General features: G+C 33.5%; 1 protein-coding gene across 4 annotated transcripts in view; it reads right to left on the minus strand.

Moving 5' to 3' along the window:
* Nucleotides 1-18,518, minus strand: part of FMN1 (formin 1) — a 170,509-nt gene that overhangs the window by 32,573 nt on the left and 119,418 nt on the right. For 3 of the 4 annotated variants that reach the window (XM_053945796.1, XM_053945795.1, XM_053945798.1), the window contains exons 13-15: nucleotides 17,529-17,588; nucleotides 15,503-15,623; nucleotides 2,197-2,289 (exon numbers count right to left, since the gene is read on the minus strand). In XM_053945796.1, coding sequence (XP_053801771.1) covers nucleotides 2,197-2,289; nucleotides 15,503-15,623; nucleotides 17,529-17,588 — 274 coding nt within the window. The remainder of the gene's footprint in view (nucleotides 1-2,196; nucleotides 2,290-15,502; nucleotides 15,624-17,528; nucleotides 17,589-18,518) is intronic. The other variant, XM_053945797.1, reaches the window with a different exon arrangement.

The raw sequence follows: 18,518 nt of genomic DNA on the forward strand, positions 1-18,518 counted from the left end.
GATTTCTAAATGGAACTCAGAAATACTGTGGCCGGCAGGATTAGGGAAGTGATAAAACACACTGTACTTGGCACTGGTGAGGCCACACCTTGAATCCTGTGTTCAGTTTTAGGCCCCTCACACAAGAACGACCTTGAGGTGATGGAGAGTGTCCAGAGAACGGCAGTGGACATGGGGAAGGGTCTGGAGGACAAGACTGAGAGCAGCGGCTGAGGGAGCTGGGGGTGTTTAGCCTGGGGAAAGGGAAGCTCAGGAGAGGCCTCATCACCCTCTACAACTCCCAGAGAGCTTGGGGGGGTCAGTATCTTCTCTCAGGTAACAAGTGACAGGACAGATGTGTCAGGGGAGGTTCAGATTGGATGTTGGAAAAAACGTCTTCACTGGAAGCGTTATCAAGTATTGAAACAGGCTACACAGGAGAGTAGTGGAATAACCATCCCTGGAAGAGTTCAGAAAGAGTGTAGATGTTGTGCTTAGGGACATGGTTTAGTGGTAGTACTGGCAATGTTAGGTTAATGGCTGGACTTGATAATTTTTAAGAAGTCTTTTCCAGCCTTAATGATTCTAAGAAATGGCTGAACACCTGTTCACTGATGGGAAGGAGTTGATGGAATTCCGTATTTTGCATTGCTTGTTCACACAGCTTTTGCTTTCCCTATTGAATTGTCTGTATTTCAATTCACTAGTTTTCTTTCATTCACCCTTCCACCCTCTCCTTGCCTCCCAATGGAGGAGCAGCAAGCAAACAACTGAGTGGTGCTAAGCTGCCAACTGCACGAACCGCAACAGTCCTCGTGAGATCCAGGGTGCAGTACACACTATACAATCCGTGACACAATTGTGGAAGATACCATTTGGTTAGGGACTGGCAAGATCTGGGCAAAACTGATTATTACAATACTGTGGCAAGCTAGAGATTATAATGGTTCTGTAGAAATACAAACATATAGTACTAATTCAATCTTGATGTTATTGTTAAACTGTAAGTGAAAATTTCCAATTAAATACATTAGAAAGACAATGAAACTGTCTTGCCATCAAGATTTCCATTACATTTTTTGTTTTAAAAAATCTGTGGCAAGGAATTTGCTGTTTAAATACTGTCCAAATACACTTGCACCTAAAAAAAATTATATCAGATAAGTATATCCACTGAACTCCATGGCCTAGGAGAAGGGTAAAGGAGAATATTAGCTTATTTACCAGTACAATTTAACTGCTACTTTTGAAACAGCCTGTTTTCATTTGTCAAAGTATTTACACAAGACAGCCTCATGAAACAAAGTTATTAAAAAGACATTAAGACAATCTTTAGAAAAAGGATTAAGCTCTTAATAAATTACTACAATAATCTGAATGATCACTAATATTCTGTCTGGATGAGCCGATTCAAATAGTTCAACTAACTTCTCAGTAAATTGTTAAACTGTTCACCATTTCTATGAGAAATACAATTACATTCTTAACAATGTTAATATCTCTGTCAAAAATACAGGTTTTTTTTTTGTTTACCCAAAAAGATTGTACTCCTACAAGGAGAGAGGGGAAAATGTCTTCCTGCATATATTTTCCATGACTCCAGAAACAATGGTGCTGGTAGAAGCAGGTGATGGGGAACACAGTATGAGAAGGAGCAGGACTGTTGTTTTCAACAGCAATCTGCATTTACATTGTCTTCAGCTGACCACCAAATTGCACCTTGGTTTTCACCCACTGTCTCCAGATTCTGGTAAATCACTTTTATTAATGCTTATTTCTGTCTCACACAAGACAAAAATCTTTAAATATGAATAAGTCAGTTCATAAGCTCACACTAGGGAGAAAAGGTGACATGTATATATGTGGACTTTCTCTAAAAGAGTGTCTTTCACTCTTGTCTTTAAGTCTTTGAAGCTTCATATTCCCTCTGATAAATTTCGTCTGTGATTAATAAATTTTTTATTTTGCCTACAAATAATAATAAAGAACAAAGCACAAAATAACCAGTAGGAAATGGGTGAGATCAAGGAAGTGATTAGCTTTGACAAGTGATGTCTAAGATCTGTATAACATCTATGAACATATATTAGGTCCATTAGGAACATAATCCACAGGAATTTTCAGAGGAAAAAGATATTTAATGCAGCTTACATTCCACATAACTTTATAAACCCCTACACTATTTGGCAATAAGCTTTTTTTTTCAGATGTGGTTACCTTTCTGGAAGAATTCCTCTAATTTCTCCTTGAAAGGCTGGAGATGTTCTTCAGAAGACTCTTTGCAAACTAACTTCATCTGCTTTTCAGAGGCTATAAAAAGATGAGACACATTTATGACAGAAGAAATGTACCAGAAGTAGATTTCAGCACCATAGGAGCCTACATCTAAATTAGTCACCTGAACTGACTTCAGAGGTTGTAAATAAGCACTAAGGAACCCATCAATTACACTAAAATAAGAAATACAAATAAGAAGTACGAGTCAAGCATACTAAATAAAAAATTCTATATGTGTTTAAAGAGTAGAATTTGTCTTTAGTAAGGAATTTGTTCTCAAACTCCTGCAGCGTGCTAGGGCTTGCTACTAACACAGCTTGCCTCACACACTAATTCTAGATGGTATCTTTAAAGCTCTAAAGTCTGTTTCTGTGGTGAGTGAAGGATCCTTTGTATCTGGATTGATTTTAATCAATCAGTGCCAGGCATCCCATACTCAAACATTTTTCCTGAAACAGATGCAGCAATTCAGCATTACTTAAGTATTCCATCCCCAGACCACGATATGAAACAGTTGAAGTACGTACGAAAGTTAACTTATATTTAAGTGCAATTTGTTTACTATTTAATCTATCTGCTATTTTAAGAACCAATGCCATGCCAATTTCTGAAAAACTTAATTTCATTTGCCAACAAATTTTAACATGCCTAGAACTTCTAGTAAACTTAGTGCATTCCAGTGTTCCACATTAAAGATGACAGGAGGCAGAAATCAAAATGAAATTACTTTCCATTTAGCAACTGAATTTATGAACCACTACAAGATTTTTCTTCCACAACTTTTCATTCCCAAGAAGCTACATTTAGATGGAAACTTATTTTGGAGTTAAACCTAAGAGTTACAGTTTGACTGCATGAACTGTATTCATACCATATTGCTACCACCATTAAACAAAAATTAATGTAAAACTCTGGAAATGGAAGTTGAGCCTGTATAATTAAAATGTGCCATTATTTAAATTTGGAATGTAGTGTAAAAAGTCAAGGGAAGGTTGAAAATAGATGCATGCATTTTACTGTGCAAGTAGTATTATGCTTATAATACCCTTGGACCATCAGGACATACTGAAAACAACCACAGCTTTTCAACTGATTGAGAGCAGAAATACATTTGGTCAATTCTTATAGAAAAATACCCATTCCCACCCAAGACTATATTTTAATTTAGCAACCCTCCACAACTCAAAGTGTAGGTTGTATAAAATGGCCTGGGCTACAGTCTACGTTTATCTTTAATCTAGTCTTGTATCCGGTAGCATATGACAAACCTTTCAAATGATTCAGAGTAAAGTTAATGGATATTTGTTTGTATACCAGATAGTAGGCAGAATAGAGTGGTGATTTAAACATATTAAATGGGGAAAGAAAGTATTTTATTAGCTGCTCAGTTATGTGTCTTTAATAATTTAAATTAAGCAAAAAACAAATCCAAAATTAGGGACATTTATAGGACATCTTAAGATTATTTTCTAATGATACATGCTGCTTACCATTAAAAATTTGACCTTTCTGTGACTGTCACAATACACTGATTGAAATGTGTGTATGCCTAACATTTATGTTTGCAGAATTAGAAAGATATTTCAATCAACCAAATTGTAACACTACTGTGGAAGACAACAGACATTAGAATTTTATAAGTGGAAAAAATCAAGCAAAATAATGGAGACAGTACTTTAAGTTTCTGACTGTAAGTTTGAACAATAATACACAGGTTTGTGATCTTTTTTACCATTTCAACATATCTACAGAAAATCATGAGAAGTTATTAGAAATTATTAGAAATCATTAGAAATTATTTTAGATAAATATAAAATGATGAAACTGTAGAAGTCTTATAGTACACACAGTGTGTTCAGACATTTGAAACACAGTAAATTACAGTCATTTAAGGTTGCAAAAACTGCAAACGAGAATTTATTTTAGAATACTCTCACATAAATTCATATTAATCTGTACAGAATTAAATTTCTATGAATATGTATTAGACTAATATGCTTGTAGGTACAGTAGTATCTAAAAACACTCAAAATACACTCTAGAAAGGCATTTTCCCAAACACATGGTGTTGCTAATGCATCCTCTGAAGCATTGAAAGCTTCCTGGATGCTTCCTACAAGCTTTAATAACACAAGATTTAGAAAAGTTACTCAGGTAGGTCCCATGTATTTAAGTGTCCAAGACTAGGATGAACTGTTCCTAAAGAAAAAAGAAAGCACATATACACCACCTTTGGTAATTTTTTAAAAATTGAGATTACTAAAATTAACCTTAATTAAATGACAAAAACGTCAGGAAAATGTGGACAAGAAGTACCAACACATATAGGAAAAAAATTGACTTGGATAGTGAATTCTTAAGAAGAATCCTAACACCCCTAACAAGATGATCAATATTTGGAATGAGGGGAGAGGAACAGTAAGAAGAAAGGCACAGAAATGAAGAAAAATGGGACAGATGACATAGGATACGTGAATCAGGATGCTGATTAAAACTCTAAAAGTTTGAGATTAAGTGGAATGAGATGAGATACCAGTTTCAAATGCTCAAAGTGATCTTGAAACCATGAAATTGAAAGAGACAGAAGAAGTCAAGTAAACACTGGCAAATTCTAATAATTTACACTATTGTAAAGCCTGAAAAATAGATCTTTTAGGCCTAAGAACATGACCAAATTTGCTTGGGGATAGATATAGCAAGGAATGATGGAAGTGTGTTCAAAGGAATCACAAATCAGATACACAAAAATACATATTTTGAATACGTAAAAAGCATTTAATGACAAAATTAATGTGAAGTTTTTTATTAAAATGGCAGTTGTGATGATACATATTAAAGTCAGGTGGTCTTTGTCAAGCTGCTTTAGTAATAATGGTGGAAGTCTACCATACAACTGTGTGACCTACCTCACTTCTACACAACATATTAAAAAAGTTTCTGGTAACTAGCATTCACTGAATTTCCTGTTCAGTGTATATAAGGTTTTGTTTAGCTGTTTTTTTATTTACTTAAAACATGATGTTAAAAATGTCATGCCAAACATCATATAAAAAACCTCTAAAACTGGATAGTTTAGTTCCATAAATTGCTTTGATCTTCCTTGCTAAAACTACTATAACATGAATCTTGTATGTATTCTTTATACTTCATTCTCATATTCACTACAATACAAAACTTTTCCTCTCTGAAAGAAAATTACTTCAGCAAAGTTTTTATTAGAATGATTTAGAAGTAAAGGATCCCATTATGCATTCCTTCTTTTAAATACATGCTGAAAAGCTGCTTTCTGAAAAAATGTCTTTCTGAAATTCTGAGGAATCTGAGGGAATTCTGAGGAAGCTGACAGCTATCACACCACACATACAATTCTCCTCTCACCATCTCATTCCAAAATAATAATCTGGGAAAATGAAAAACCTGTTTCAGCATTACTGAGTTCAAACAGATGCAAATTCTCCACTAATGTAATAACTTTTGATTCTTTTCCTGGGTATGAGCTGTATGTTAGTGAAATTGAATGTAATATGCTATTTTGAAAATTGTTTATTTCTAAATGAGCTATTGCAGAAAAAAAAAAGGAAAATACAAGTGTGCAAAAGTATTTGAAAGCCCTTACAAATTGTTGGATGTACATCATGCTTCACCCACTACAAATCTTGGCCACAGAAATGGAAAGCATTAGCAAAACATTAAAACAAAGCTGGAAACTGCTGATTATCAGTTTGCCACTGTCTTCAGATTTAATGCAGTACTTGGCTCAAAAAGTTCTTTAAAAATCCCCAATATAAGTGAAAATATTTACAAAATAGAATGTCTCTCACTTAATGCCTATTGGGCAATAGTCTTAAAACTCCACAGACACTTGTAAATCTGTCAAAAGAATCATGGCCCATAAACAAACTTTCACATAAAGAGCATTTCTGTGTCAATCAGACACAATTTGGAATTTTTAAGCACCATTTTTAAAGTAAACGCAAAACCAGAAATAGTTTAAAGTTGATAACAGCAAATTACTAACTATTTACTCACCAGAATGCACCAGTAGCATTTACAGGAATCAGCCTGACAGCAAAACCAAGTATCAACACCATGAATTCCTATAAACCTGTCACTGACACTATCCCCTATGAGTTATGCCTCTGTGAAAGCTGCTAAAGCTCCCTGCTCCTGTCTGTTCAGAGCATGGCAGGTTGGCAGGTTACACTGCCAGGCTTGCTCTTTTACTCAGTTACAACGCAAGCATATCTTAGATAGAAGGATTACTATTTGACAATTCTTTTTTAGAGTTCTTACCTTTTCTGCTTCAAAGAGCATTTGAAATAATACTGCAAATGAATTCAATGTAGTGCTAAATAACCCCAAATTTCTGTATGAGAGAATCTTTTACAGTGCACAAACCTGTTATGCTACTTGGATCTATACGCCCAAATAAAACCCTAATAAACCTCGGATAAATTTCATAAATTTGTATTATTCAGCAAGTGCTATATCATTTTCTCATGATTTAGTTTCTTTGGTATCACTCTAATGATTTTCTTGCTTGGAAACAACTTTGCAAGCTAAACAAATAGTTACTGGTGGAGATGCATGTTTACCCATTGGACACTGCTGCAGGATCTGGTTACAGTCTCCTGTGATTACATGCACTTAGGTACCTACTCACTGGAGCTGTTCACATGGTATTAATTGAATGCTTTTTGAACTATCTACAGCTTTTGCACTTCTGTACAAACTTGCACGTAAATTTTCTTTTCAGACAGAATTTTAAATAATGTACAGAAGGGAAGAGATTCATCTTGATTCTGTGGTAAGAATTTTAACAACTTCCAACTGCAAGAGGTTACACTGCTACCAACTCAGAAAAGTTTCAGAGACAGTATTTTATTTGCCCTTGTGGACACATATTGATAATCAGTACACATCAATAATAGAAGCATACAAACGTTCAAGCACTACCATCAAAGCTAGAGTGGAGCTGACTAATATGGAAGCTTCTGAACAAAGCAGAGATGGAAATGCCGTGAAATGGGGTGGGAAGTTCTCCGAGATAAAACTATCTGAGAAAAGCATAAAAGGGCATCAGACTGCAGTAGCACTCAGTTGTCAAGCTCAGTCTTTATTGCCTTATTTGAAAGACAACAATTTAATGTAAAAAAGTGTTAGCACATGTAAAACTAAATACACCATTCTAACCTACTAATTGCTTGTATAGCTACTCTTCTGTGAAGATATTTTCAGCTTATCTAAAAGAAGAAATGTGTTTCTATATAAAGTTATTTTCTTCACACATTAATAATTCCTTTTTCTTAAAAAAATAATCCAGAGGATAGAAGATAAAAAGTAAAAAGTCAGTCTTTGTCTGAAACACATTTCCTCATGACACACAGAAACAAGTATCTGTTTAGGTGCTCTAGCTGTATATATATAAGACAGAATATATATGTATATAAATGAGACAGAAAAAACATTTCAGTGATACGTCCTAAGATGTGGAAAGTGAAATAATTGAATTAGTGGCATACAAAGCAGTTTGCAAAGTTCACCTGTCCTGAATGAGTCAGACATCTTGACGATTCCCACAAGTTTGATCAGATATTCTTCTACCTTTGTTCTTTTGAGGGGACTTTGTTTGTTTATTATAAGTTCAACAACATTTTTTAACTTTTAGGGTTTGTGATGGCATACAGAGGAATTGTCAGGACTATATTAGTTTCAACTAACCTAAAATTTTTTTAGCTCCTTGTTTGGTGAAAGGTTATCAACATATTATACAAATAATTTAAAAACCTTTCTGCTAAAATTGTTTCCCAAGAATACATTTAGCAAAATGAAAAAGACTGCTAGTAAAATTAAATATTTTTCACACCATAGCAACACATCTGAGCCTCTGCTTAATGTACTCCTTCTGAAATGGTAGTTTACATTCAGAGCACCCTTCTGCAGAGAAGCACACTGGAAGTGACTGTACAGTACATATAAATGATTGTAATGACTAAAGCCTTGTAATTTTCCAGTCAACTCTTTGAAAGATTCCTTTAAGTGATTCCAGCACACATGATTAGTAGAAAATTTTTGTTAAGTGTCAAAATCCAAACATACAGAGCTCCACATATCGTTAAGATCTGTCAAGAGTGTAAAACTGCGCTAGCAGAATCTGCTGAGAAAATGAAACCTTTCCCTTTGCCCTGAACAGTACAAAAAAAATAATATTTTGAAAGTGAAGAGTCCTGTCTGAGTAATTGAGAAGGACACAATATTTTTAAGAAGCAAGAATAATATTTTCATCAGATGAGCTAAGATTTTTACTGTGCTAAGCAAAAAAAAGACCTTTCAAACATTTTTATCACTTATTGTACTGAAGAAGGGATCAGACATAAGAGAATTGGGCAATGGCTGAAACAGTTTATGAGCTGAAACTGTAGAAGCCAGAGAAGTGATCTGTTTTTCTCTCTATTGCTGGATCTCTGATTTTATGTGCAAGACAGATCATAAAGTTGGAGCTAATTAATTCTTCCAGCAAGTTGGTAGAAGTATGGTTCAACTGGAGCTTGGATTTAAAATCATGCAAATTTGAAAACTACCAGCAAGATTAACAGGAACACTTCACAAGGTGCTAATTAGCCCCACTATTACTAATTTGTACCCTACAGTCTGAAGTAATGCACTTTCAATCTTTGATACATGACTGTCTCAATTCTAGCAAAAATCTGTCCTGTCTCTTACTGCATACCTCCACAAAGAGGAAAAGCTGATGAGGTCCATAAATATGAAGTCACCATTCCTCCCAACACCAGTATTCAACACTCCCCAAACAACATAATTCATTATCCATCATAGCCATTGATAGGGACAGTATTCCTCCTGTTCCCAGATGTACACTACCTGCTCCCAGATGTATCCTTCATAGCTACGTACTAATGCTTAACATACACACATTTATTTAATTATTTATTTATATAAAAGGGCACGCAAAAAAAGGGCACAGAAAATCCTAAGTGTGGTAATTCCCAGATTCATTTTAGAATCTTAACATTTGCAGAATGATTTTTAACAAGAAATTTCCGAGAATTCTTTTCAAAGGAAAAAAATATATTAAAATAATTAACAGCATGCCATTGTTTAACCAACTGAAAGCTTTCTCCCTGTGCCTTTGTGCACACATGCAGACATCTGCTTTCAGGGAATAAAGTCTTCAAAAACATAATTGCTTTTCTTCTCTATTATATATTTGAATGTTTAAACCACTTAAACCATTCTATACTATCCTTTTTTAACAAAACCTTAAAAATCTAATTAAATTTTAAGAAATGATCCACTTAGAAAAATTTATACTAAATGTATTCACATATGAACATTACCAGTGGAACACTGTCAAAAAGTTAGTTTTATTATAATATAAAATCCTATGCACATATAGGAAATGCATTTTAAATGCCTGTGTTAGATCTTTCTAAATCAAAACAAACTGAAATACATCTCATCCTGCTGAGGCATGAGACTGCTCAAAAAGTGGTCAGAAAACTCTGTGAATGAAGAGTTCCAACTCTTGCAAAAATAACAAAAAACAACCTTTTCCTGTACAGAGTTATCCTTTGCTCTTTGACTTACACCATTTTGCATTGCCTCAAAATAGATAATGTAAATATTGGACTGTGCAAGAACAGTGAAGCCACATACAAAACAATATGCTTGTTTTATGCTATTACCTAGAGAAATAACACATGCATGTATTTGGCTCCTCATGTTCCACCACCCAGTTCAAATTTCTATTTGTTTGCACTTCCAAAATTTTAAAGAACATATAACCAACAATGAGAATTAAAGTAAATATGTGCTGTAAATTATCATACAACTTCTCTGCTCCTGTTGGGAAGATTTTTTGACATGTACGCTAGACAGGCATTTGTCTGACGAAAAGCCTTTCTTTTAAATTGACTTAAAACATTTAATTTGAATTAACCTAAGGCTTCAATTGGTTGAAAATATTTTAGAATATTATGTTTGATACTTTTTGGAATACTATCCTCCTAATGAATATCAGTAATCTTTTATCAAGACATAACTATTGATCCTACAAATTATTTAGAAAGTTAATACTCAAAATTGATATAATACTTAGAATTTTCTTGATGTCATCCAGTAAATTTACTGTCTCTCAAGCAAATCAAACAATAGACAAAACCCCTCAACACTGTAATCCTTGCACTATGGATTATTACAGTATCATGATTTCATTAAACCCGAGTCCACAGAACAGACTTTACCATAGGCTCTATTATGTATGAACTAAATCTATAATTCCACCTGAATAAATGATAACCCATCAAATTAATTAATCTCTAGAACAAAACCAGGCTATAGTTAATTAGGGGACATTGCAAAACTCTTTCACACAGTTTGAAGACTCTGATGGGAAAAGACATTTAGGAATTTTACATTAATTTCTTGGAATAATACCAATCAAACTTTTCTGCCTTTGTATGTTTTCCTATTGATAAATATATTCCCTCCTAATCCTTAATAAATCCAGATGTTTTTCAGTACTTTAAATTTGGAAAATCAGAGTTTTAGTCTGCATGAACTGATTATTTCTTCTTTTTGCAGTTTCCTCCTTGACTCTATTTAAAGTAATAGTTGCTGAAAGCATCGAGAATGAGTGACCCTTTTCAACTTCCATCTATTTCTTATTTCTAAATTCTCTTCCATGCTTTGCAATAGAATGTGATACATAGCTACCTGAAGAAGCACTGAATGAGAGCAGGGTAGATGCAATAGTTTAGTCTGGTCTAATCAGCCATGCTGAGGGACAGTGCTAATAGTGACATGACTGGCATGGTGTTTGTTAGTCACATCCAGTCCACTGGATCTGTTTCTATGAACAAGGATATATTTTACAGTATATAAATATATATTAATATCTGAAAAGACCCTATTTATATTGTCATGACCCTTAGGAATGAAAATTAAATGAAGCACCTGAAGAAGAGGCAGGAGAAGCCAGGTATGTTCAGCCCTGTTTAGAGAAAGTGGGCTGGGGATCTGGATTTTCGTGTCCACTATCTAATGAATAACTAGAGAGAAGGCAGAGCTAGACATTTTCAGGAATGCACATCTAAAGAAAATTGAGTAATAGTCACAAATTGCAGCACAGGAAACTCTCACTTGGGATAAAGAAAAATATTCAAGATGGCAATTAAGCACTGGAACAGGTGCTTAGAGAGGTGCTGCCATTTCCATCCTTAGATTCAAAACTGAGATGACTTTGGCCTGTACAGCCTGATCTAAATATGAAGTTACTCTTGCTCAAAGGCTCTGGACCACAGAGCCAGATGTACATTCCAACCTAACAAACTGCACTTCTCTATCATTTTGAGGTATTTGTAATGCTTCTGCATAAAAACCAGTGTGAAAATGGCCAATACAACACTAATTTCTCAACTTTTCATGCACAGATTTACTTACTTCCCTTTTAAGCTTTTCATAAAGATTATGCAATTTTACAAAATGGAGTTGTCAAAAACTTTTGGTGAAGTTCTCCCATTTAAATGAAGAAAAATTTGGGTTACATACTTATGCAAGCTACTGATCTGTCAACAACTAGGTTAAGAGGTGCCCAATATGAAACCATGTCTTCTGTCGCCAACTGACAACTGTATAGCAGATCACTAAAGTCTTTTTATTTTAGATTATTTCTTTTTTCTGTCACACATGTGCTTTTGAACACCTACATATATACTCACACAAACAGTTAAGTTCATAAAAATGCAAAACTTACATACAGTACTGAAAAAAATATTAGTATGAAAATTGCAACCTATATTTCTATGGGAGGCCATGAAAGTAAAGGAAAGTAAAGGGTATGTGGATTTTCAGTGGAATCAGAATGTTACAGTCTCTCTCATAGTAAATTTAATTAATTATGAGAAACAGAAGTGACTCTTGAAAACCTTTAGTATGGACCTACCTTGGTTTCCATTTTTAACAATTCAATAAATATCTTTGCTGTTTCATTTGTTAAGGTCAAGAATACAAAAAAGTTATAATGAACATCACAGAATACTACATGAGGCATCTAATATTGCTTTCTTTTGAGGAACAGAGCAGCACAGAATTTTAAAATTTTATGTACTGTATTGCAAAGAAGAGGAATGAATGAGTATGACAGATGGAAACAATCTACAGGGCAACTAATTTAATTAAAATTGTTCAACTTTAATAAAAGGACTCATGGTAAAACTTATACTAGTCTATCAAACTTTGGTAAAGTGGCTTTCTTTCTGAATATCTTCTTATGATTATGTATTTAAAACATTCTGTGTTTATTCCAGAAGAATACCAATTTCAAGAATACCAAGTGGCATTGTCCAAATTAGAAGGTAAATTATGTTTGGTCACAGGAAAAGAAAAATGTGGGAATCATTCATTGCCCCAGACAAGGAATAAGATGTCTTACAGTCTTTAAGCAAAGTAAAGCTTTTTCTTTCCATAACTCTACAGATTAACTGGAAAGCTATCATGTGTTAAATGAATAAATGTATCTGCTTATACTATGCAATATTTGAAAGCCTTGGAAATATACCAACAGACCTGGAGTGAAAACCTGAGTTTACAGAAATTTCTTTCTAGTTGGATGTTAGAGTGGATCCAGATTTCACCCTAAAATTTTCATCTTACCATCTAATATTCACTTCTTTCCCCTTAAAATCTTGTATTAAATCCATATTTTTGGGTTTTTTTTAACCTAAAACACTCATGATTAAAAAGTTTGTTCTGGAATATGTTTTAAAAAGCTGTTGGATTAAGGTTCTCCAAAAACCTTTTTGAATTCTTGAGTCTAACTTCAGTCTAATCCCTTCAGAGTAAAGTTAGCCTGTACCTTTAAAGTCTAATCTGAAAGATTTAAAAATAGCAAATTACATGGAACTCAATCTGTTTATCTGAAAAGGATGAAAGGGTTTGTACTCCATCTAGATCTGAAATTTTGGTTCCACAGTGTCTCGGTATTTCAAACCAGAGGTTTATACCATGAGGTTTATAAGACATGACACTTATGATAATTCCATCTTTCCTATGTTAATATCCATGTTAGAAACATAAATTAATGCCTTGATAAACTAGTCAAATATATTTTTAAATATTAAATGACAACTAATACGAAAAGCAACTATCAAAATTGCCATTTCAGTTGCAAGAAATTATATGCTGCTTTTTTTTTTTATCATTCCATACAAATCTCAGAAAAAAGGGAAGACACTAACAGGAACATTAGTTCATTACCTAATGACACAATGAAAACCTCTTTTCCATTTATTACCTTTGTCTCATCCCACTTCCAAGGTAATCTGCTCGAGACTACCTTAGCCAACAAACTGTGAAACAAATCCAATGTACCCTATAACACAGGCAGCCCCAGTTAATATTGTTCAAATTATTTACATCTGAAGGGCCGCGCCTGTCTGGATAGCTGGGCCCGACGATTCTCTGGACTTGGTTTCTGCTACTCACATCTGTTTCAGCTTTAGACTTTCACTGGTATTCTGCCAGCAGCCACAACTTTTTAATGGCTACAATAAACTACAGAGACTCATCAAATCTTTGTTGTACGTGTTAAAATTATAACCTCTTCAATTAAAATTCTGATTTAAAAATTAACTAGAGCATTAACCGAAGAAAAAAAATTGGAAAGTGAATCTTTGAAAGATTGTTTCTTTGTTTAAATGTAAGAGAAATAATCACAGGAATGCTTTTTAGAATCTGTTGCATATTTCTAAGTGATAAAATACCAACATCTGAAAACATTTCCACAACCTTTTTGGTTTCACATCTTTGCTGTCATTAACTTTGTATCTTAATTGTTTTGGCTGGCTTTAACATACACCTTTACAAAGAATTACAGAAACAACCTCAAGATAACAATTTTTCTATATTTGCTAAAGATACCTACAAAACTTTGATTTAGAAAACAGAAATCAGTGATTACAAGAAAGCAGAAGTTTTTATTTTAAAAGAGTTCATCTTTTCCTACTCGCTGTTTGTGCCTTTGCAATGCAGAACAAATACGATGTGAATGCCCCAGCCTCGGTGCAGCTCCTGCACGACTAAGATGTATGACAGCAGGACTACATGCTGAAAAAGTACAAGATCAAACAAAGATCATGTTTCTGCAAAAACTAGCCCAAAAGAGGGCAGGCCAAGGGGCTTACAGGGCCAAGCGATGAGAGGAGATAGAGCACTCACTTATGCCTGGGTCGAACAAACAACAACTGATACTTTCCTACCACTATTAACCTTTGAAATTATCCTAAGGATGGTAGTGACCTAATCCAGCAATTCCTAGCTGTAAGGATAAACTACTTTGTAACGGTTTTCAGCGCCTTGCATTGAAAAAATTTCAAAACAATTATCTTGTTCAACTCTGATTATAAAAGGAATTTTCTAGTCTGGTGCAAACGTGTAAATCTAAATGTAAAAGTTTTTACACATTTTTATGCAGATTCTCACCCTAATCTCCATCTTCTACACAGAACTCCCTTAGTAAAATACAAACTTTTCTGTAACAAGAAAAAGGCTTAAAATATTCAGTGATCATTTGCTGAATTTATTTTAGAAAATTGCATGTAGCACAAAATAAAAAAGAAACGGCTTGCAATACTTAAGAGAACAACCCTTCCTACTTTATTTCCACTCAGTACCTTGATTGATAGATGAGTTGGGTTTCTGAGCCCCTCTTTATAATAAACATTTTTAAATGTTTATTTTATGTCCCAGGGTGAAAATATTTTGGACTGGAGCTTTTCATTTCCCTTTGCTCTGCCTTGGCAAGCTGTGTTTTATTTCTACATTAATAGTATTCAACTCTTTCTTGTAGCTTTTAAATTGTTGTTATACAAGTACTGAAGAAAGTATTTATGTTATGGAGCCAACAGATATCTACAGTTAAACACATAGTTCTGGAGAAGCCAGAGAAAAATTCACACATAACTGAAGGAATATTCAGAAAGATTTCTTCAGGGGCATTTAGATTGTAAAAGGGAAAATTGCTTTTCAGGATCTCTACTTTCATTTTTATTAAGTCTTGAGTCAAATTTTTTTTCTTTCTAATTTATGTGAGTAATTTGTGCCACAGTGTAAAAACTCTAAATGAATCAACACTATAAACCTAATTAGCAATAAGAAAACCTCATAAAGGTCACATTTTAAATGGCACTTTGTTGTTAGCAGAACAAATGTGAAAGTTCCCAGTTACCTTCTAGATCCCTCTTCAGTTTCCTTAAGTCTTTTATTAGGTCTTCAAATTTAACTTGGGAGGCCTGGAAAAAATCCTGTGGTTCTGGTAAAGGAAAAATACTCTTGTCTGTTCCTGCTTCCTAAACAAACAAACAAACAAATAGGCCACTATGAAAACTGAATGCATTTCCAGTGAAATAAGTAGCTTTAAAAAAAAAATCTATGAAACAGTGTTATAAAATTAAAAAGAACATATTTTAAATAATTCTTGCCAAAATAACATCCTATTCAAGATTAAATACTGACCATTCTGAATATTGAAACTTCCTTTTAGATGTTGTAAAACAAACTGTGCTCAATTTAAACTTTGAAACACCATTAAACACATAACATTTCAGTTAATTTTATGTCAATAAAGGTTTAGATAAGGGATTAGAAGTTTCTTAGAAAAAGATAACAGGAAGGCCCTTTTTAATGCAAGAAGGGATCTTATGCCAAACGTTTGTGGTTTCACTCTCTCACAATTCATTAAAAACATACAGACTTTATAAGCATAAATTGAAAACCCTATGAATATATTTCCTGAAGCAATTTACACAGATAAAATACACAGTTGAATGCTTATGTGGCAAAATAAATAACAGGGGTTAAAGCCTGTATGGGACCCCTAAGTACATACCTTATTTTTAGCACAGTAAGAAAAAATAATCAGAAGTAAAACAAATAAACAAGCAAAGCCAACAGAAGCCCTCCACAAAAAAAAAACCAAAAGAAAACCCACAGCAGCCAACTAACAAACAACTTTTACAAGGTTCAAAGCAATAGCTCCAGTGGAATTTTAGGAAGTAAAGTATGTATAAATGGTATTAATATGACATTGTTGTGTATAAGCATATATTTACTGAGTTTGAAATATGCATGGATATCAGTCGGTAATAAAGAAAAATTCATAGGTTGGAGAGCTAATTGTTTAGTGACTAGGGAAAGAATAATTTTATTATTATAAAGTATAAACATATTGGTGGAGAAAGTGTAATGGATGATAATTACACTGTGTTTATTTCCTCCCAAGGAAGATACACTGTTTTGTTTCACAAAACTCTCTGAAGTAAAATTATAGTATAGTAGGAATTTTGCAGAAATATTTCAATAATTTAATTAAATATTTTAATAAATTAATTAGCATAAAAATCCCAATTCCCCCAAAAACCCCAAACCAACAGAACCATCAAGAGAAAACACAAGAAAAAAGGAAGAGAAACAAACAAACCCAAAAACCTTAAAGAAAGAATACTGATAGAGATCTGCATATCTGAGGGCTTATAACTCATCAATTCAACAAACTTATTTGAGAATTAAAAAAAAGAAGAAAAAATAAGAAAATAAAATAGTTGACTATCATTGTTAAAATCATTTAATAGCAACATTTTCATTTAAAATTCAATAGTTCAAATTTTACACTCAATAAGTTTGACTATTGCAAATACAAAATATATATATAGTTAATACAAAAATATATATATTTAATATATGAATGTATATAACACATATAAATGCATATACAGAGGAGTATCACACCCAATAGAATGTAACTCACACCAGCATTTCAACCCCTAACTTCACCCCCATCAGCTGACTCATCTATTTTAAAATATCACCCTGTCCTTGCATTTTTTGTCCTAAGACAGAATTCATGCTTCTGCCTTCCAATCGTGACATCAGAAGAAATTCTACAATGTTACAGCCACTCAGATGTAATAAGGCAGGGGTGGAGTGACCACATGTCCAGTCTGCAACAGACACAGCTAACTGCCTGCAGTGGTTCCCTCAACAACCAATGTAAAAATTTCCCAAGTCCTATCTTGAAACTTACAGCAAGTTTCATGCCTATTGAGGTATACAACTATTATAAGAAAGCAAAAGAAATGGATTTTATTTTCCCATCAGACGTACTATGTTCAGATTTATATAAAGCTGCTACAAACCTTTTTACCATCTCTTAAAGAAACCCAGTTTTGGAGAGGCTGATAGAGCAAATTCTTTACCTTATCACAATGGCGTAGGTAATATATGACGACATAATCCACAAGATTAATACCATTATCCTAGGAAAAATTCAAGAATGTGTGATTAACACTCATTCAATGTGTGAAAATATACTCTATTTAAAATTAAATGAATTATTATTTTATATTGCTGTGAGAAACAGGATTCACAATACTTTTTAGTCTTAGCATTACTGACCAAAAAAATTTAATCTTTTACAACATCGACTTCATCGTACCACTACTAGATTCAGAGTTTATTTTGGTTTTAAATACCAGGCAAAAATACATGCAGAGAAGAATACATGGGATAAGTTTTTAATGTAATAATAGAGGGAATTACAGAAAAATAACATTAAGTCAAATAACAATATTATTCAATAATACTACTCCTAAAAATAGTATCAACTAAAGATTCCAGTCACCTCAGATACATTAATGTGAACAGAATTTCTTGATTCCTATAATCTCAATAATCTATAAGGAAGATCTGAAAAAGGCATAGATACTTTACATATTTTATTTTAAATATGAAATCAGATAGCATTCAACCAAGAAGTATATTTCATGCCCTGTTACCATACAAATATGGATTTTAATTCTCACTTTATGGAATGTTCCTGCACACAACTGTAAACAGTATTTTATTTTGTTACATGTCATTGGGTCAGAATGGGCCAGATGAACTAAGGAAAAGTTATATATTACATTCAGCAATATAAAAGAACTATGATAAAGGGAATTATATCTGGAATGCCTTTGAAGTTTTTTGGATGTGTTTTCATATTTTATATTGACAGGTATCAGAACAAACATTTGTATGTGAACAATGTCTGACTTCCTGTACAGAGCTGCCTTGTCTATATGAGAGTCTGCTGCACATTATATTTTATTAGTATCATACACCAGCAAAATTCTTAACTAAGTAAGTCACTGCTGTCATGCAGAAAAAGCCACCCTGCATGTTTAAGAGTATTAGAAGCCATTACT

Source organism: Vidua chalybeata, chromosome 6, assembly GCF_026979565.1.
Source record: "Vidua chalybeata isolate OUT-0048 chromosome 6, bVidCha1 merged haplotype, whole genome shotgun sequence".
In the NCBI taxonomy this organism is placed as follows: domain Eukaryota; kingdom Metazoa; phylum Chordata; class Aves; order Passeriformes; family Viduidae; genus Vidua; species Vidua chalybeata.